This window comes from Canis lupus, chromosome X (genome assembly GCF_003254725.2).
Source record: "Canis lupus dingo isolate Sandy chromosome X, ASM325472v2, whole genome shotgun sequence".
Classification (NCBI taxonomy): Eukaryota; Metazoa; Chordata; class Mammalia; order Carnivora; family Canidae; genus Canis; species Canis lupus.
Window position 1 is genome coordinate 95,600,750 of NC_064281.1, and position 21,497 is coordinate 95,622,246.

General features: G+C 36.3%; 1 protein-coding gene across 10 annotated transcripts in view; it reads right to left on the minus strand.

The window, feature by feature from the left end:
* THOC2 (THO complex 2) overlaps nt 1-21,497 on the minus strand; it is a 129,900-nt gene that overhangs the window by 67,569 nt on the left and 40,834 nt on the right. For 9 of the 10 annotated variants that reach the window (XM_049107489.1, XM_049107488.1, XM_035712265.2 and 6 more), the window contains exons 4-8: nt 19,463-19,514; nt 14,700-14,770; nt 13,729-13,850; nt 13,020-13,153; nt 2,758-2,924 (exon numbers count right to left, since the gene is read on the minus strand). In XM_049107489.1, the coding sequence (XP_048963446.1) occupies nt 2,758-2,924; nt 13,020-13,153; nt 13,729-13,850; nt 14,700-14,770; nt 19,463-19,499 (531 nt within the window). In that variant the 5' untranslated portion in view covers nt 19,500-19,514. Of the gene's footprint in view, nt 1-2,757; nt 2,925-13,019; nt 13,154-13,728; nt 13,851-14,699; nt 14,771-19,462; nt 19,515-21,117; nt 21,208-21,497 lie in introns of those variants that run through there. The other variant, XM_049107491.1, reaches the window with a different exon arrangement.

The window sequence follows — 21,497 nt, forward strand, 5'->3', positions numbered from 1 at the left end:
CTTCAGTCTGCAGATTTGCATAAGATAGCTCAAGTAGCAGAAACAAAGGAATGGTGTTACACAGAACAATATGAGGGTTACACTTTCCAATAATAGGTTATTTCTAAGTCAAATGTTTCTTGATTGGGTACTTCTTATATAAGAAAAGGGCCCATTATCTATTAAAAAAATTATTCCAACAATGTCAAACCCCCAAGGATATTTTAAATTCAGCTCAAAAGTATTACCATTATGAGGAATATTTTCATGTAAAAATTTTAAGATTCTAAAACTCACATTCAACTAACAATACTTGATGCTATACAGTAGGTCATCATTATTCACTGTAATATACTCTGAAACCTACAGTCTCCAAAGCCCTCACCTATATTCTAATTAATTAAGCTCAAGTTAAATTTCAGCTACCCTGTCACTTCAGCAGTTGGCTTCATGTTCTCAAACCCAAAGCAAACACAGTACCTCTTAAGATGTGATAAATACTTCAACTTTTCTTTCCCTGTACTAAGAGTGGACTCCCCGGCTGCTAGTAGAAACAGGGAAAGCTGAGATCACTAATTTTTGAACAAAGATAAAGTAATCTTGCCTAGAAACCCTGCCATGTGTCTTGTTTGTATCAAAATGCTATATGAAGTTCTGAACTGATTTCTCTTCTGGAGCATCCCAAAAAATGGAAAATAAAAGATAACCAGAGGCATTAAGTGGTGTTATCATTTGAGAATCCTAAAAGAAATCCTCTTACTATCCTGAATTTGAGCTCCAGTGGACAGGAATAGACCGTCTTTACCAGAATATCGTCAGTGCCTAGCAAAGCAACAGCGTATGATAAACATTCCATAAATGAAAAAAAAAAAACATTCCATAAATGAGTATTTCTTGACTGAGTATCCCAGGCAGGTAGACAAATTAGGAAAGCTATACCAAAGGGACAATAAAGCCTTATTAAATTAAAATCTTCCATACGATCATGAAAGTCCTCTTCCTAAAAACATAGATCATTTACAATTAGTGAGCATTTACTATAGGCTAAGCAGTATATTAATCCAGAAAAATCAGTAACATATAGACACAGATGTAGTTTATGCTAATATAAGATTTTTTTAATTAGAGATAAACAGAGAGAGAGAGAGAGAGAGAGAGACAGGCAGAGGGAGAAACAGGCTCCATGCTGGGAGCCTGATGTGGGACTCGATCTCGGGTCTCCAGGATCACGCCCTGGGCTGAAGGCAGCGCTAAACCGCTAAGCCACCAGGGCTGCCTGTTTATGCTAATATAACCTGATAAGTGCCAGAAGTCTGTGTCAAATTTTGTGAAAACAGAGATTAAGAAATTACCAATTCCAAAGGGGTGAAGGTCCAGCAAGACTTTACAGAACAAGCAGCACTTGAACTTAAAGAACAGAAGTGTCCTCGGGGGATCCCTGAGTGGCTCAGCGGTTTAGTTGCCTGCCTTTGGCCCAGGGCATGATCCTGGAGTCACGGGATCAAGTCCCACATTGGGCTCCCTGCATGGAGCCTGCTTCTCTCTCTCTGTGTCTCTCAGGAATAAATAAATAAAATATTTTTTTAAAAAAAAGAATAGAAGTGTCCTCAAGACAAAGAAAAGACAGATGAGAGGGCTGAGTAAGAGTTTCTAGTTATAAGGAACTGCATATAAATAAAGGCCTAAATAAAACAATATCTATACCTAAGTTCAAAAAAATGGCTAGTAATTTAATATGACTAGAATATTAAGATTTGAGTGGGGGGGGGGACTATTAAAGATGAGGCTGGAAAGAAAGAATAGGGCTAAATTGTAAAGAGCCTTTTCTGCCACGTTTAGAAGTTTGAATTTTATCCTACAAAGGTTTTGGAGCAGTCAATTTGATCTCTTCTAGAATATAACAGTAGAGGGACACCTGGGTGGCTCAGCTGTTGAGCGTCTGCCTTTGACTCAGGGCGTGATCCTGGGGTCCATGATCGAGTTCCACACCAGGCTTCTGCAGAGAGCCTGCTTATTCCTCTGCCTATGTCTCTGCCTCTCTCTCTCTCATGAATAAATAAAATCTTTAATTAAAAAAAAGAATGTAATAGTAGTAATAATATGAAAAATGGATTGAAAGAGAAATAATCGGAGGCACAGATTTATTAGATATAATTATTATAGTGGTTTAAAAGAAAAATAATGTAAAATGCCTCAAGAATTTATCCACGTCCATAAAAGAATTCCCATGGTCACCATCTGTGTAATAAAATTCTAACTCAACACAGTAGTCAAGGCCCTTGACAATCTAAAGTGTGCCTACCTTTCCAATTTCACTTCCTGTCCCTTTTTTCCCCTGTATCTTACAATCCAGCCACATCAGACTATGTACCGTTTTTTCAATCAGTTATATACATTTATACTGCCTTGTCTTCACTCACAGTATTTGTTATTTCTGAACAGACAACTCTCAATCAACTCCTACTCATCCTTCAAGGACCAGATTTAAAAAGGGTTATATCTATAAAGTCTTCTCTAATCTCTCCCAAGGCTAAAATTTATTATGTTTTCCTCTAGGCTTTCACATCACATCATTCATACTACTAATACAGTACTTATCATATGGCATTGTAGCTATCCATTTATCTACCTCCTTAGCTAGAATGGCCAAGCTGAAACAAATCATTTACAAATAAAATTTGAAGTTGTACATATAAAACAATGAGATTTATCACTCTCTGTAACACACACATACACACACATATGTATACACATACACTTACATATTTTTTTTTTTACCTGGTAAAATTTGAATTTGAACCCAAGAATATGACACAGTGTTTGCGGTTCACACATACTCATGTAAGATTCTAATAAAGATATAAAGAAGTCATCATGTTCTGGCCTGCATTCAAACACTTCTAAAATGACATCCAAAACTCTATTGGGATCCAGATTAAAGCATCCTGCAACAGAGGAGATATACACAAATTCAAAAGTGATTATACATCATTTCTAATAAAACCATTAACTTTCAGGGAAAACATATAATAAGATAAAAATGTTTTTAAAAACAACTTCTTTTTACAAGTCTGCTTCCCCCACACCAGAGGATAATCTTAATAATTTTCAAGATGATCAAGTCCATTCCCCATATTTTACAGATGAGAAATATGACTTGCCCAGGATTACCAAGGGGTTAATGACAGAATTGGGGCTGAAGCCCAGGACCTGCGATACACAGTCAAGTAAACTTTCTTGTATTCCACACTCTTGATTACTCAGGCTAGTTAAACAGCTCTGTATTTTTAATTCTCAGTAAAATATGACAATCAATGCATTTACAAGTTAGGCAACTAAAGTAAAGAGTTTTCTTTCATGTTTTAAAAAGCAATTAGAATGTTGGTAAACAGTTAAAAGTTCAGGTTCATAAAAGCAGAACATCATTTTTAGAATACTTAGTTCATCCTACATACAACAGAACTATAAACCATAACCATACCACTAATTTATATCTATGGTTTTGGGCAGACATTCTAAGAGGAAAACGAGTATACTACTGATACTGAAGAGATGGAAGAATACCAAGGAGTTGGAGAAATAACCAAAGAGTGTAGCTAACACAGGCAAGAGAGGAGAAAAACAATCTAGGCAGAGCCAGAAAAAGAAGGCAAAAGAAGCACTAACTAGGTTCCATTGGTTACTTATCCTTCCTAATCTCTTGGGGGTAAGCTAAAAAGGGCCAATAGACACAGATTTAATAGACATTTTTATCAGCCACCCTATTCTTAATACATTATTAATTCCACTTGCATTCAGCTTCACCTGTACCATAATTATATTATAGTACAGTCATATTATATGCACAACCATTTGCACACAACAAAAAGAAATAAATGTAAACAATACAGGCGATTCCACCCACCATTTCCTCACAATAAAATGTATGCTTATGACCCAGAGTGAGCATAAGATATCAATCTGCTTGCTGTTCCCTCAGTTTATATCAATTCCCATATGTCTTGTACATCAAGCTGAATGGAATTCTACAATTTTGAATTACCTATTTTCCAGTAGATATAACTCCTAAATGCAAGCTAACCACTTCATTGAGGCAAACAAATAAATACTCATTTCTTCTAATGCTGGAGGAAGAAAGAACAACTGTGTTGTTATAGTTATAGATAGATGACTTAGGAGATTTTTCAAAGAAAATTTTTATATAAGGTATTTTATGAGATTTCCAGAGTTACTTCTATTAACTCCACACTCAGAGTCACATTGAATGCTATAAAACTAATACCTGATTCACAGTATCTTAGCAATCACTTGGAAAACCAAACTCTCCAAATATAAAAAGTATTTCTTTCCTCTTTTTATGAAATCCAAAGAATACATTTTCTTCTATTTCTCATTCTAAGGGGAAAAAAGACTAACACAGTGATCATGTCTTACTGAAAAGAGCTCCAGATTTTGATAAATTCTCCAAAGAAATATTTACCAAAAGTTCTGAGAAGAAAACTTCTAAATATTTTTGTCTCGCCCTGTGCCCCCAAAAAGTATGGCCTATGAATGTAAAAATGAATCCAAAATAGCAAATGGGGCAGCCTGGGTGGCTCAGCAGTTTAGCGCCATCTTCAGCCCAGGGTGTGATCCTGAGGACCCGGGATCAAGTCCCACATCGGGCTTCCTGCAGGGAACCTGCCTCTCCCTCTGCCTGTGTCTCTGCCTCTCTCTCTCTCTCTCTCTCTCTCTCTCTCTTTCTCTCATGAATAAAAAAATAAAATCTTTAAAAAATAGCAAATGGAATTTTTAAAGGCTACTAGTGGAAATATAAAATGTAAAATGGCACAACTACTTTGTAAAACTAGCAGTTTCCTTAAGAATTAAACTTATAACTACCCTGATCCAGGCAATTCATTCCTAAGTATTTATCAAAGAGAAATAAATGTCTATGTTCATACAAAGACTTGTACACATCTTTGATAGCAGCTTTACTTGTAATAATACAATCTCAAATGTCTATCAGCACGTAAATGGATCAACGATAGAACAGTGTAACTGAGATAAAAACAGCAGAATACTACTCAGAAAAAAAACAAGGAAAGAACTAATAATACAAGCAACAACATGGATGAATCACAAAATAATTATGCTGAATGAAATAAGCCAGACAAAAAAAGAATACTCACTATATGATTCCATATATAAAAGAATTCTAGAAAATGCAAACTAATCTATAGTGACAGAAAAGATATCAGTGGTTGCCTGGAGAGGGGGAAACAGAGTGAAGAAAGATGAAACACAAAGGGGCATGAGGAAATTTGGGGGGACAAGGCACTGGTAAATGTGCATTATCTAGACTGCAGTGATGTTTTCACAGATGCATACACGTTATAACTCAAACTATACACTTAAAATATACAGTGTATGTCAAGTATGCCTCAATAAAACTGAAAAAATGCTTCTAAACTATTCTAACACTGACAGTAAACACTGAAAGTAAGACCTAGCAAATTCTCCAGCCTTATAACTGCTCCTAATTTACTAAATATGAAAATCCAATCACTAAATAAAAAATAAAAATGAATACTCTGATAATAGATGACAAAAGATACATTAAATATAATTTAATTTTGAAAAATTGCTGGTTGATAATTACCCATCAAGCTACATACACAAAACTTGTGAAATGACTAGAATAACATGGCACATGGGAATATTGTGCTTCATTCACACTGTTTTCAAGTTTATATTTTCAATGTGCTACAATGTGAACCACCCTCATTATTGCTTTTTTTTAACAGTACTACTGTATCAAGACTATTCTATCAGTGATCTGTACTGTCAAGTAACTACCAGTTTCTTTGTAGGTGCAATTTAAGGCAGTAATCTAAAAGAGAAGATATGTACTTTTATTTATGACAGATATCAACCTTTGCATCTTTCACAAAAGAAAAACTGGCTTATGAATTTTCTATTAAATGTCTCAAATTTATTGCAACTAAATAGAGTGACCTCTGCTCCATAAGATGGAAAAAGTAACCAAACCACAGATTTAGAAAGATGATTTTTTTTTAAATTTTTATTTATTATTTATGATAGAGAGAGAGAGAGAGGCAGAGACATAGGCAGAGGGAGAAGCAGGCTCCATGCACTGGGAGCCCGACGTGGGATTCGATCCCGGGTCTCCAGGATCGCGCCCTGGGCCAAAGGCAGGCGCCAAACCACTGCGCCACCCAGGGATCCCGAAAGATGATTTTTAAACCTTAAAGATTTGCTAGGTGGGCAGTCCTGGCTCAGCGGTCTGGCACCGCCTTTGGCCCAGGGTGTGATCCTGGAGACCCCGGATCGAGTCCCACATTGGGCTCCCTGCATTGGAGCCTGCTTCTCCCTCTGCCTGTGTCTCTGCCTCTCTCTCTCTCATAAATAAATAAAATATTAAAAAAATATTTGCTAGATAACAGTTATTTCATATAGAATAAGACTCTAGTAACAATAAGCAAGCTTGGAATGTCCAAAATATTTTTTTTTCTAATGGCAGCTGTGGTAAAACAGAAGCATTCTTGTGCTCAACCATCTTAGAAAGGCTTTTGTGTAGCCCAAGAATCAAGTCAGGTGATCTTGAAAGAGATCATATGCTTAGCTCCCTACCTCTATCACCAGCTACACTAGGGATATATGCACACATATAATGCCTTTATGTCTTCTGAGGAACAAGCAGGGAACAAGTAGAAAAATAAAGCAGTAACAGTAACAGACCTGTAATGGCCATGGATGCAGTCCTTCATTTAAATAAACATTCATTAACCAACTGCTATGTGCCAGGCACTTGTGATATGGAGATTAATAAAATGTCTAAAAACAGAATTTACACCTTTTGAATGTATCTTTTTAGAAATGCACTGAAAAGTAACTGAAATTTTCCCAAAGACAGACAAGATGGCAATAGTCATTATTAGAGAAAGTGATTGCAACTAGAGGCAAAAAAAAAATTATAGGTTCAACTTACAATGGCTGTTTGAGGAATATGCCAAATTGAGATTCCTAACAGGAAAGAAATCCCAAGGTAATATTGTAAACATGACTGGGAGAAATGTCCAGCCTGTACACTTGAGATGAGAAAACAGAATAGCTTCAATTATCATGTTCCACACAGAAAGGACCTTATGAGACAGAGAAAAACCACGTCTTGAACAAAAGGACATGATCTAGCATCTAGAATTACTTTAGAAACAGGCTATGCTGTAGTTTGAGTGCTTGGACCCTTCCACCAAAAATTCCTTTAAAAAAAAGATTTTATTTATTTATGAGAGAGAGAGAGAGAGAAGCAGAGACACAGGCAGAGGGAGAAGCAGGCTCCATGCAGGGAGCCGGATGTGGGACCCGATCCGGGGTCTCCAGAATCATGCCCTGGGCTGAAGGCAGATGCTTAACCGCTGAGCCACCCAGGCTGCCCCCAAAAATTCGTATGTGGAAATTCTAATCCCCTATGTGATGGTATTTAGGAGGTGGGGGCTTTGAGGGGTGATTAGGTTATTCACTAGAGCAGAGCTCTCATGAATGAGATTAATGCCCTTAAAAAAATAGAGCTTCCCTGCCCCTTCCACCATGTGAGGATACAGCAAGAACTCAGAAGTCTGCAACCTAAAGGAGGCCTTCACTAAAAACCCTGATTTTGGACTTCCAGCTTCCAGAACTCTGAGAGATACATTTCTATTGTTTATAAACCACCCAATATGTGGTAACTTTGTTATAGCAGTCCAAACGGACTAAAACAGGCTAATAAAAACCTTATTTCTAAGAAATAATATTTGCAAAAAACTGTACATCTCAAGGAAAAAACCAGAGAACCAAGATGCAGAGAAATGCACCTAACAAAAGTACAATTTTAAGGAAAAAAAAATCTATGCTTGAGAACTCCAATAGCTGTCTTTTTCCTTTTTTTAAGTTTTGTATTTATTATTTATTTGAGACAGAGTGAAAGAGAGAGTACAAGCAGGGGGCGGGCCAGAGGCAGAGGCAGAGGGAGAGGGAGAAGCAAGCTCCCATCTGATCAGGGAGCCCAAAGCAGGGCTCTATCCCAGGACCCTGAGATCATGACCTGAGCCAAAGGCAGATGCTTAACTGACTGAGCCACCCAGGCAGCCCAGCAGTCATCTTTTTCATAGCAGAAAAAAACTTTATAACTAGTATACAGTAAAGAAACTTCAATAAAGCAAAAACACAAAGGAGGCAGTCAACTGGGCTTCCCTTTTCAAGGGACAGTGGAAAGTTCAAACAGATAAAATGCTTCTAGGCTAAAAGGCTCTTACATCCAGATTGGTCCAAAAATAAAATACAAAGTGCACTCAAGATAACTTAGTCAAAGGGGTTAAATGTCCCATAATATACACAAGAATCATTCGACTTGGGGTCTTATTTTAATCTCTCTCTGGTCACCTGCCAAGCAGCTAAGAGAACTTGTGAGACTAAATGTGCAGATTCTCACCCTATCTTTCCCCACCCACAGCCAAATCTACAATCTTGGAAACCAGGCAACAAATTAAGGTCCTGAGGTTTGGAGAAGAGGGCTTGGGTTCTGAGTGAGAAGGAAAGGGTTAGAGCCTAGGCCAAAAAGATCCTGGACCACTAAACCCAAAACTAGGAAAAACTATTTCCACTCCCTAAAACTACACTCACGTTAGTCCAGGACTACTTTTTAGCCAGAACTTCTGATTTAGAGCAGAAATCAGCATTGTGTGGCCTATGGGTCAAATCCATTCAGTTTCTATAAATAAAGTTGTACTAGAACACATTTATTTACATATTGTCTATGGTTGCTTTAAAACTACAAAGGCAGAGTTGAATAGTTGCAACAGACACCACATGGCCCACAAAGCAAACAAATATTTACTAACTCATCCTTTATAGAAAAAGTTTCCTGAGTCCTAATTTAAAAGAAAGAAAAGGAATACCTATTACTCTTTTTTAAGGGCATTCAGAAGAATAGTGCTTATAGTTTAGTTCAACAATCAAAGATGTCCATCTCTGGTATCTTTCTTTGAATTTCTAAAAGATGCTTTTTGCCATCCTGATGCAGGGTTCATTTGTGTGGGGTCTAGAACTTGGTAGCTAAAGACCCTCCTAATAACTATCCATTCTCGTTTAATAAGTTTTTTAAAATTAGCGTCAGACTTGAGATCACAACCACCAAACAGATTCATGATTCTTCTTTGCTTACTCATGCAGTAAACAGTCCCTATCTGACAGGATATAAACATTTTTATTACATTTAGGATACAAACATTTTGATGTGTCAGAATCTTTTAGGGAGCAATTTATTAGATTTTAATTAAGGATGATAAGGATTTCTCCTGATCAGGCCAAGTGCCCTGAAACATAAGTGCATTTAAATGCATACCTCCCAAATTAGGTATCAGTTCTGCCAATGGCTAGTGAAGGAGATCAGACCCAAGATAGCTTTGTATGAGGTATTACGTCCAGATTGCTCTACAGAGAAAATGATGGGAATAAACAAGGGGAAACTTGTTTAAAGATGTCTTGAAAATAAGATGCTAGGTCAGTGAACTGCTCTGGCCAGATGAGACAAGGCCTGCGTGGAATCTGCATCCAATAAATTTTAACACTCAACAAGTACTCATTGGAATTGGGAGTCTTAACCTCAATCTCCATGTTGATGAAAAATTCTTTCCTCAGACAATAGGGGAGAGGACAGACTCAGCTAGCCAGAGAGAAACAAACACTGAGTCAGGGAGATGAGCTTATTAAAATCTTCCACATTGGGGCACTTGGGTGGCTCAGTTGGTTAAGCATTTGCCTTTGGCTCAGGTCATGATCCCGTCCTGGGATTGGGTCCCACACTGGGCTCCCTGTTCAGCGGAGAGCCTGCTCCTCCGTCTGCCCTTCCTCCCTGCTCATGATCTCTCTCTCAAATAAATAAATAAAATCTTTAAAAATAAAAAAAACCCTCCATGTCAAGGAAAAGAGGCTAAGAATCACTGTAAACTCTGCAAGAAAGAGAGAAATACTCATTCATTTTTCAACAAATATTTACTTGGGACCTTCATACCAGGTTCTGAAGTACTGAACAAAACAAAAACCACTGTTTTCATGAAGCTGATGTTCCGGGGGCGGGTAGAAAATAAAATGCATTTCATATTATATGGTGATAAGTGTTCAGAAGAAAATACAGTGAATGAAAGGGAGTGTTGAGGGGGATGGTCAGGGAAGACTATACTGAGGAGGTAACATGTGAGTGCTTCTGGCCTAGTCTGCTTGGAGGTCCACTTGGTATATTGTGAGACTGCAGTTGTGACTACCACACTGTTCTTCAGAGACAGTAACATAACCTGTTCTATATGAGAGCCAAGTTCAAGGTAAGAAAGTAGTGTATATTTTCCCAGTTAGATAAAAGCATACCTTCAAGAAAATTCCTCTTTGAAATGTCCTAAAATAACAAAGAACTAAAAAGGTATAAACCCACAAAGACAAAACTTAGAAGAAACAAGGACAAGAATTATCAACAAATAGATAAAACAGAAACACAAGAATAATTGAGGAGCTTACACAGCATAAGAATTTTTTTTTAGCATAAGAATTTTTAATGTGAGGGGCACCTGGGTGGCTCAATTGGTTAAGCATCTGCCCTCAGCTCAGGTTATGATCCTAGAGTCCTGGGATGGAACCCTGCATTGGGCTCCCTGCTCAGCAGAGAATCTGCCTCTCCCGCTTCCCCCATTTCTGTGTTCGTTCTCTCTCTCAAATAAATAAATCTTTAAAAAAAAATTTTTTTATCTGAGAAATATCATCTTAAAAGAGTACATGGAAGGATGTAAGGAATGACAAAGCTATAGGAAAGCAATACTACAAAGCAAGCATCTCAAGCTAGATCAAAATGCTGTAGGAAAAATGTAGAGCCTACCCTGAAAAGAATAGAAAGGAAACCCTTTGGAGGCTTTTTAAAAATAGGTCATGCCACACAGATAAGAGCCCTGCAGCCCACAGCCCACTAGTCTTAGTGGTAAATTGATAACAGGAGGAAGTAGCAAAGAGAATAAATCAGCTGCCAGAACTACACTCACTTCAAAGGTGGGAGAGGGATGGGTGAAACGGGTGATGGGGATTGAAGAGAACACTTGTGATGAACACTGGGTTTTGTATGGAAGTGGTGAATCACTATATTGTACACCTGAAACTAATACTACACTGTGTTAATAGGAATTTAAATAAAAACTTTTTTAAAAAGATAAATTTAAAGTAAAAGTTATTTATCTGCTACACCTGCTGATCACCGAAAGCCTAAGGTAAAAACAAAGGTAACTGTAGTAAATCTAGTTCTATCTGGATTTCTATACACAGGAATGGAGGAAGGGAATGAAGATTGGGACACTTCCTCTCTCTTACTCATACATATATTTCAAAAGCAGAGGAAAAAAAATTGAGAAGTCGAGCATAAGCATCACCTAAAATATAACCAGTAATGCAGGGAACATGACTTCTCCAACAGGTCTCAAAATCTAAAACATCTAGGTGTTGTGAAATCTTCCCTAAGATAGCACACCTAACAAGTAATAGCAAAATCTCTTTCCATTCTGAAAAATCAGGACTACCCTAGTTTTCTACCATTCATTCCTCCTTTCTACAGAAGCCAACTATTTCCTCCAAATGCTCAATGCAAATAAAAAAGATTAATGCTAAAGAAATTCTATTTAAAAGGTAGGGAGAGTAACACTTCCCTATCTTTTACAATACCTGCCACACTTATTTTAAATAAGCTGTTGTACAAATGTTGGAGAGGATGTGGAGAAAGGGGAACCCTCTTGCACTGTCGGTGGGAATGTGAACTAGTGCAGCCACTCTGCAAAACTGTGTGGAGGTTCCTCAGAGAGTTAAAAATAGAGCTACCCTATGACCCAGCAATTGCACTACTGAGGATTTACCCCAAAGATACAAATACAGATGCAGTGAAACAGCAGGACACCTGCGCCCCAATGTTTATAGCAGCAATGTCCACAACAGCCAAACTGTGGAAGGAGCCTCAGTGTCCATCGAAAGATGACTGGATAAAGAAGATGTGGTCTATGTATACAATGGAATATTACTCAGGCATTAGAAAGGACATATACCCACCATTTGCTTCAACATGGATGGAACTGGAGGGTATTAGGCTGAGTGAAATAAGTCAATTGGAGGACAAACATTATATGGTCCCATTCATTTGGGGAATATAAAAAATAGTGAAAGGGAATAAAGAGGAAAGGAGAGAAAATGAACGAGAAATATTAGTGAGGGTGACAGAACATGAGAGACTCCTAACTCTGGGAAATGAACAAGGGGTGGTGGAGGGGGAGGTCGGCAGGGGGATGGGGTGACTGGGTAACGGGCACTGAGGGGGGCACTTGACAGGATGAGCACTGGGTGTTATGCTCTATGGTGGCAAATCGAACCCCAATAAAAAATATGCATAAATAAATAAATAAGCTGTTGTAATGATAAAGCAAGATATGTATCAAAGTTTCTTGTAAAGGTATTTTTAAAGTCAAGCTCAAAAGAACTAAACATCACCATGTTTCGAGAGTTCAATGAAGATTTTATTAAAGTTTCACATGTTCTTATTTTCTGCCCTCTATAAAGTTACTGAGAAATACTTAAAAATTAAAGGTAGAAATACTAGAGAGAAAAGAAACTAATACACACAGGTAACAGTGACAAAAAAAGATTTTTCATAAATATCATCCCAAATTTTATTAGTACTGATAAAATCTTTAAAGTACAAGCTAGACACTTCTTTTTTTAAGATTTCATTTAATTATTCATGAAAGAGAGAGAGAGAGGCAGAGGGAGAAGCAAGCACCCTTCGAGGGGCCTGATGCAGGACTCGATCCCAAGACCCTGAATCATGCCTTCAGCCAAAGGCAGATGCTCAAACACTGAGCCACCCAGGTGTCCCATCATTTCTTAATTAAAAAAAGAAAAATACTGGGTGAAATCCACTTTTTGTCTTTATGGTTATTCTCCAACAGTTTAGAAAAACTTACTATCACATAGATATGTCTTACCTATTAAAGATTTGATATTTTCTAAGATTAAATCACTAGTAATATTTCCAGATAAATCTTGCCCCAATTCAGCAATCAGCTTGGCATAACCTTCATTCTCTTCTCTTAACAAATTGAATTTTTGCTGCTTATAACTGAAATTAGATAAACATCATAAAGGGAATAAAATTAATTCAATTAACAAGCTTACATACAAGTACTGTATTCTCACTGAATTTTCATATCTACTATATAGAACAATTATAAGAATAGTTGTTGAAAGTTTACTTCTTTGTCTATCTTTTAAAATAGAACATAACAATGATTCATAAGAAACATCTCAATGTTAATTACACAGGGAAAACCAGTAACACAAAGAATACTGCTAATCCAAAGGAACAATAACATACCACTATTTCCACTGTTGACTAAGAATGTACCCTAGGGTATAACCATACTTGTAAATTATTTTATTAGTAATAATAAAAGCACTGAATATTATTTTAACTTCTAATATAGAAAAAAATTAACATTGGTTTCACACAGGTAAAGTTCACTGCTGACTCAATAATCCTAGGCTTCTTTCAAAAGGAAAAATCATAAGACATTCCAACAGCAGCAACAAAAAAGAAAACTTCAAACTGCCTTTAGAAACTTCTAGTATTCAAAATGAGAACTAAGAAAACATACTCAGATATTTGATCTGCAACACAAAGATATATGTACTTACAAGAGTTTTGTCTTGATTTTAACGGACTTTTGATTAAACTGCTGTGATTGTTTGATAAGCCCTAATGATTCCAATGTTTCTGGATCCAGGCGTTCCTTTAGAACTGTGTCTGAAACTAAATACTGTATTAAAAAATATTAAAGGCCGTTTATTCCTTAGCATATCCACAATTTAAGTACATTCAAAATAACTTTTCCCCAATAAAAATATTAAAATCACATTTAAATATATATCAACAACTTTCAATTTATTTTTTAAAAAAAGCTTGGAACTTCAATTTAACAAAAACGATGACTTCAAATATTGAAAAGTGTGACATACAGCTCTTTAAATAAAACTCACTAAAAAATTATATGCATGCTGTATACAGCGTACAAATGACAAGAACTACAGATGAAATTCTGATTAAAATTGAATTTTTCTTTAAGATTAACAGCACTTCAGCCTTCATGAGTTTCTACTGTTTAAGTCAAATTCTAGTAGACCAAAGACAAGGACATCTTCCAGGTCTGAGTAATAGCATTTCTCCTTGGTTCTAAATGTATGAACATAAAATAGTTTACTAGACAATGATTATGACAAGTTCTAGAATTTATTATTTTTAAACTACCTCCATTCTTTTCCTCCTTGCCTAATAAAGAGTTTATGAAAAACTCTTCAGTTTAAAAGCTGTCCACATCACTTCTACTGATTTAATAGATTCTTACCTTTTCCTTATTTAGGAACTTACTAGGTCAGGAATATCACCAAATTTTGATATATACAGATAGTTTATGTGATATGAGACCTGCATATTTCACAAAAGTACTTATCATTCTAATTTTACAAAGCATTCCATTTCAAGATCCAAATCTCACCTTATAATGAATAGCCAAAGGAATGTCAATATCGTCCTCCATTAACATGATTAGCTGTGATTACAACTGTTAAATGTAAAAATCTAGAAAGGGAAAGTATTTTTTATAACTTACCAAACATGCTAATACCAATTGTGTAAAATAGTCTCTCTTGCTTTTTTCTTCTAAACAATTCGTCTCAATATCTATAATGATGGAAGAAAAAAAGACAAAAGTTTGATTTTTTCTAGACTGTCTCCAGCACTATATAGTAAGATACTTATTTTCTTTAAAGCTACCTAATTTTAAAATGTCTCATTCTGAATTTGGAAAAAAATTCGCAACTATAGTAAGCATGAGCTGTCCTTCATATGCATATGAATGCTTAGGATTAATTTTTCCTGATACTGGAGACTGACCCTGTGACGAATGGCATATCCATAAAATGATATGTTGATTACACAGGAGCTACATGCCATGGTACTGGAAGCAACAAAACTTTGAAACAATAATGTTTGTAAAAATGGAAATATTCAAGCAAAGTTTAAATGACAACACGTTAGAGATGCTGAAGAAGAGATTTCTTCCTTAGGTGGAAAGCTGAACTAGGTGACAAAAAAGATCTCCTAACACTAAAGATCTTAATACCTATGAAGATTAAACCTCTGACCTTGGCCACCTTGGTACCATGTACCATGTTCTTTTTTTTTTTTTTTTTGAAGAAAAATGTAAGACTTATAGTCACACAGAGAGAGAGAGAGAGAGAGAGAGGCAGAGACACAGGCAGAGGGAGAAGCAGGCTCCATGCACCGGGAGCCCAATGTGGAACTCGATCCCGGGTCTCCAGGATCGCGCCCTTGGCCAAAGGCAGGCGCTAAACCGCTGAGCCACCCAGGGATCCCCTATGTACCATGTTCTAACCAAGCTACCTGGCATCAACTCTATGAAAAGACAGTGTTAAAAGAATATTTTTAACATCCTATTTTGAATTACAATTCCAGTCAGCAAACAAAAATTTATTCATGATTTTTATTTTCTTCCTATTGAAATATTAAAAAACTGAGGGGCAGCCCTGGTGGCTCAGGGGTTTAGCGCCGCCTTCAGCCCGGGGCATGATCCTGGAGACCCGGGATCGAGTCCAAGGTCGGGCTCCCTGCATGGAGCCTGCTTCTCCCTCTGCCTGTGTCTCTGCCTCTCTCTCTCATGAATAAATAAATAAAATCTTAAAAAAAAAATAAAGCATGGGGCCCAGGGAAGAGACCCCTCTTAAAAAAAAAAGAAAAGAAACTGAGACCTCCCTGAGTTTCAGTAATTATTCAGAAAATCTGTCAAACAATTTTATGATTATGGAGGACATAAAATAATTAGCTCTTAATGCCAAACATCAAAAAAATTCAACCAGGATTGACAGGATTACAAAGTTGATCTCAAGATTATTGCTTTAATGATTACATACTATTTATTATATTAAGCTCAACTCATAATTTACAAGAGACACCGATTTTGGTGATGTAATAAAATTGTCTTCTAAGGGTTCTACAGTTCTCCCCAGATGTCATAGCACTGATTGACTTCAGTTTACTTTCTATTGCCATCACTGAGAATCAAGAGAAAGGAATTTATCATCAAACGTGTTCACATTTTCCTGGCCCTTCTCCCCTTTCCAGTCTTAGTGCCATTTCCCAATATCCTGGCCACTGGAGCTAAACACATGGTCAGCTCAAACATATTAAGAGAATTACAGGGTACAATTTATACAATGTAAACTGCAATACAATCTCATTCTCTCAGTAAGAATTTTAATCCATGTGTATCTCATCAATCCCTTCCAGGGATTCCAAGTTGTCTCCCTATTTTCTGGTCTTCTTTTCCCTCCTCGGCCTAGAACTTCAAGGACACTGATCTTGAGGGCTCAGGACTAAACTGGGCCTATCCTTTTAACCAATATCTATCTACCCAGGCCCAAAAGTCCCTGAGATCTACCCCCAAAGTCCCTAAGATCAGAGCAGCTGGGTAGCAGGTTCATCCTCTTCAAGCCAAGTCTGCTCTCCTTTTAGCCATCTGACCTGATCAAGATACTACTCTCTGGGTTCTGACCATGTTAGGAAATGCTTAATAGAACTTCAGTAAATTTCTTTGTTGAGCTATCTCAACAACCAATACAGGACTCTATTATAATCACAGTTACGCTTTCCCTGTTTCTTCCTTCTTTTTGTCCTAACTCATGAACTATTCTAATAAATTCATTATCCCTGACTCATCAATCCTGAATCAGTACCTAGTAAATTCTCTTTAATTTCCCCTATGAGGGGCTCTGGATGGCTCCGTCTGTTAAGCCTCTGCCAGCTCAGGTCATGATCCCAGGGTCCTGGGATCAAGCCCTGCATTAGACTGGGCTCTCTGCTCAGTGGGGAGTCTGTTTCTCCCTCTCCCACTCCTACTCCTGCTCCTGCTCCTCCTGCTTGTGTTCTGTGTGTGTGTGTCAAATAAATAAATAAAATATTCTTAAAAAATAATTTCCCCTATGCTACTAAAAGCCCTCAATCATTTCCAACTGTAGGTCCCAGTGTCATCAAACCACCCACTCCAGCTCAGAGATCCTATCAGTGCATCAAGTTACACCAGACTTCCCTCTCCAGGTCAATATAGCATTCAGAAACTCTCATCCTTACATAATCAGTCTTTTAAAGAAAACTGTTATCTTAACCAGGGAAGTACAACACTGATTTCTCTTAGAACTCTTAAAATATTAGAAAGACAACATGATATAGTATAGTATATACTGTTTATATATATAAACGGTAATTATACTCATATTTGACTTAAAAATTACGAGCTCTGGAACAAAAAAGACCCAGGTTCAAACTCTGCTTTACTGGCTATGTGCCTTGAAAAATCCCTTCTCTGAGCTTCAATTTTATGATCTATACATCTACCTTACAGAAGTTGCTATAAAGATTAAAATGAAACTAAATGCATAACATAAGGCTTAGAACATAGAAAGTGCTCCAAAAATAGCATCTACATTATTATTGCCATTATTTTTACAGGTAGCTCCCATTCTTACTCCTACTCCCCTAGTTTGGCCTGGGGTCATCCTTGGATCATTTTTTCTTCTGCTAACAGTAGAGGTGGGTGAGCAAGGGGACAGGTGACGGAAATTCTCTTTCCAAGTTTGCCACTCAAATCTTGCTTGTAAAAATTGACTGAATAGGCTGAAAGAAATTTCCCAAGAGCAACCAAACATCCTCATAAATTCATATTAATAGTAAAAAACCAGTGACTTGTAGTAATACTTCATATTACTAAATACAAAGGGGCAATATATCCTAATAGAATAAATGAATAAAAAAATTATTAAAACTTACTATTAAGCGGATAGTTGATGATTACCCAAAAAAAGATATAAATTATACTAACACTGTCAAGGACAACATCTTCCACAAAACTTAACCTACAAATCACTTTGAATCCTACAAATTTATAATAATTTTTTAAATTTTTTAAACTTGTTTCAAGCTATACTTATATGTCATATTATGTAATGACTTTAAAGCCTGCTTTAAAAAATTAAGCTTAAAAGGCTTATTGTTGCTGGCGTAAATCAATTCAATAGACAGAATGAACTTATACTTTATGATCCAAATCAGGACAGTTTTAAGGTTGAAATAAGGCACTATTAATTATGCCAGGGAAAACAAAACAAGAATGGGACATATGGTCACCCCATCAGTGATCTGCTCTTTTCATTTATCACTCACAGTCCACATACATTTTGACCTGTTCCTGACATTACTGCTATTATGAAATTTTAAACATCCTGAAAGATCAAGATCAAGCACCAGGCATTCAGATTTGCTAAGATCAAATTCCCAGATTCTCGGTAAGACATTTAAGTAACCTATCTATTCTAGGAATTAAGATTAATGAGCTAAATTAATTCACTTCAGTTTGACAAACTCTCAGAGGACGTCTTATTTTAAAGTGAATTTTATAATGTCTGGTAAAGGTTTCTATTAGAGCAAAGTTATAGAAAGCATAACACTGATGGGGAAAACTGTGTTCAAAGTTATTTTAATTCAAATCTAAAATTAAGAGACATAAATTTATAATATATATTATCTTTTTAAATCCATGCTTCCCATGGAGGGACACTACCTTTTGTTCTAATTCAAAGAAATATTCCTTTTAAATCTTGCATAAATTCTTATTTATTCTGGACAAATAGAGAAGTTGCTATTTCCAAAGCTGGTTTCTCATCCTCAAAACAAAAGTACTTTTGATTACTTTGGCTCTTCCCGCTCTTTCTAAAATTAAGAATCAAAAGAGTGGGCAGCCCAAGTGGCTCAGCGGTTTAGCGCCGCCTTCTGCCCAGGGCATGATCCTGGAGACCCAGGATCGAGTCCCACTTGGGCTCCCGGAATGGAGCCTGCTTCTCCTTCTGCCTGTGTCTCTTATGAATAAATAAATAAAATCTTAAAAAAAAAAGAATCAAAAGAGTATAATGACAAAGTAAATATCTCTTGAGTGCCCTTAAGTTTGAGATTCTGACATTCACTGATAACCTGCATTGAGTAAGATTAATTATGCAGTACTAAAATCTGAGTAACTCAGACTAACTGAACTTCAAAAAACTTGGCTTCTTTTTACTTGAAATGATTTAATTTAGCTGAATTTTAGATAAAAATACATTCTATAAATTCAAACTAAATTATAAACTATATCTAAAGCTAGTTTATAAACAGTAATTTATACTCATATTTGACTTAAAGACTATAAAGTAAAAAAATATATAGTCTAGTTCCTACAAATGGTTTGAAAGAAAACATTTTATTTAACACAGTACATTAATTTACCAAACAGCATTTTTACAGGTAAAATAAAGGCTTGATACCTACCTAATATGCAGAATACATCAGCAAGAATGGAGGGCATATCCTCACGAAATTCCTAATTATAAAAATATAATTATTTACACAGTAAATACAAGAATAGCACACCATCAAGTATGCTTTCAGAATTAACACTCTGCAGTAAAACTTAAAACCTAACAAAACCCCAATACCCTTATGGTGACAAATAATAAAATGCAAGTTTCATAATACAGAGAAAACGGAAAGAGACAACAGCTGGAAAAAAGTGTTTAAATGTCTACCATGAAACAACTTGATAAAAAACCTAACCAAGTACCTCCTGAAATATTAAAGAGCACAAATGAGGGACATTTTTCCCTCATGTTAGAAACCACTGGAATTTGAGAACCTTACACCTACCCAAAGCAAGACTGTTTAAAATGGCACATTTTTCATCTACAACTTTAAATGTTGTGCTTATGCCTGCATCAACACTGACCTATGCAAAAGTCCTAGTGGTGTCAGAACAGACATCTAAAAAAGACAAATACAATTACAAACTGTTGTTCCATTACTCAAGATTCTCTGAAAGTGAAAATAATTACCAAAAATATATCTTTATTTTCTTTATGCACTAATGTTTGTAGCCTTTGGAAAAACTAATGCAAAATTCTCCCTTCATTTCTGGATGAAAACTTCAACATGTATTCTAGATTTGTCTCCTGACTTCCCACTCCCATGCCCAATTTTAGAGCCATTTTCCATTAGTAAGGATCATAGTTCTATCACTGCAATTAGTTTGCTGGCACTATAGCAACCCTTAAACTAGCCTATTTTCAGAGTAAAGGAAAGAAATAAAATCCTAACGAAAAAACTAGCAGCTGTAAGAGATTTCTATGGCTAAGATATAAGATAGTGAGATATGGGACTATGAGAAAGCCATGACAAAGACAATCCAGCTGCAAAAGTATGTATAAGGACTCAAAGGAAAGGGGAAGCCAAGTAAAAACAAAATACATATTAAGTCCATTTCGACTTTTCAATTTCAAAAAATGGGAAAAGTATTAGAATCAAATCCATAAACAGACTATACCAATAGCCAATTCACAGAATGAAAGAACCTTAACTGCACACCAGATTTCATTCTCAAAAGTTTCTTAAGGGCTATGAACTTTTGCTATGTCTACTTGAATACAAGTACTCAGGCTACCTGAAGGCCAGAAAGAAAAGAGGAAGACCAGAGTTTTCAACATGGAATATTATTTGTTGAAAAAATAGACTACTCCAACATGAATTAATACTGCTAAAGTCAGATAGAGACAGTTTAAGGATAAAGAGAAATTCATATTGAACCTCTACTACTTAAATACATTTCAATCAATATGTAGCGGGGAAAAAAATCAAAACAGCTGAACATAGAAGTTTCTTACAACTATCTTCACAAAAGCACAAAAAGCATACTAAGATTACCTATCCTAACAGAAAAAGGCTACAAAAGCTAAAGCAACACAGTGGAAATTCATCCTGGTGTCAAGAAGCTCCAGGTCCCGTACCTCAGTAATACTCATTTTGAAAGCTGTTCTCAACTGAATAGATAATTTCATTTATACAGGGTTAAAATCCAGCCTAATAATAATTGAATAATACACCACTTAACTACTTAAGAAACTTAACTACTGGTTTACAATCAACACCCTTACAATTTAAGAGTTCAGGAATGCCTGAGGGGCTCTGGTTGAGCGTCTGCCTTTGGTTCAGGGCGTGATCCTGGTCCTGGGATCGAGTCCCACATCCGGCTCCCTGCGTGGAGCCTGCTTCTCCCTCTGCCTGTGTCTCTGCCTCTCTCGATGTCTCTCATGAATAAATAAATAAAATCTTTAAAAAAAAAATTTAAGAGCTCATCTTACAATTCAAATACCAAAAACCCATGAAAAGTATCTGGTCTGAATCTAACCTAAATTCTCTAATAAATAAGAGTGAAACAGAATAATCGTCTAAAGGTCAGGAAAATATCTAATTATTAATATTTCCTAACACAACAAACACCTGAAAATTGACAGCAGGTGAACATTAGTTAGAA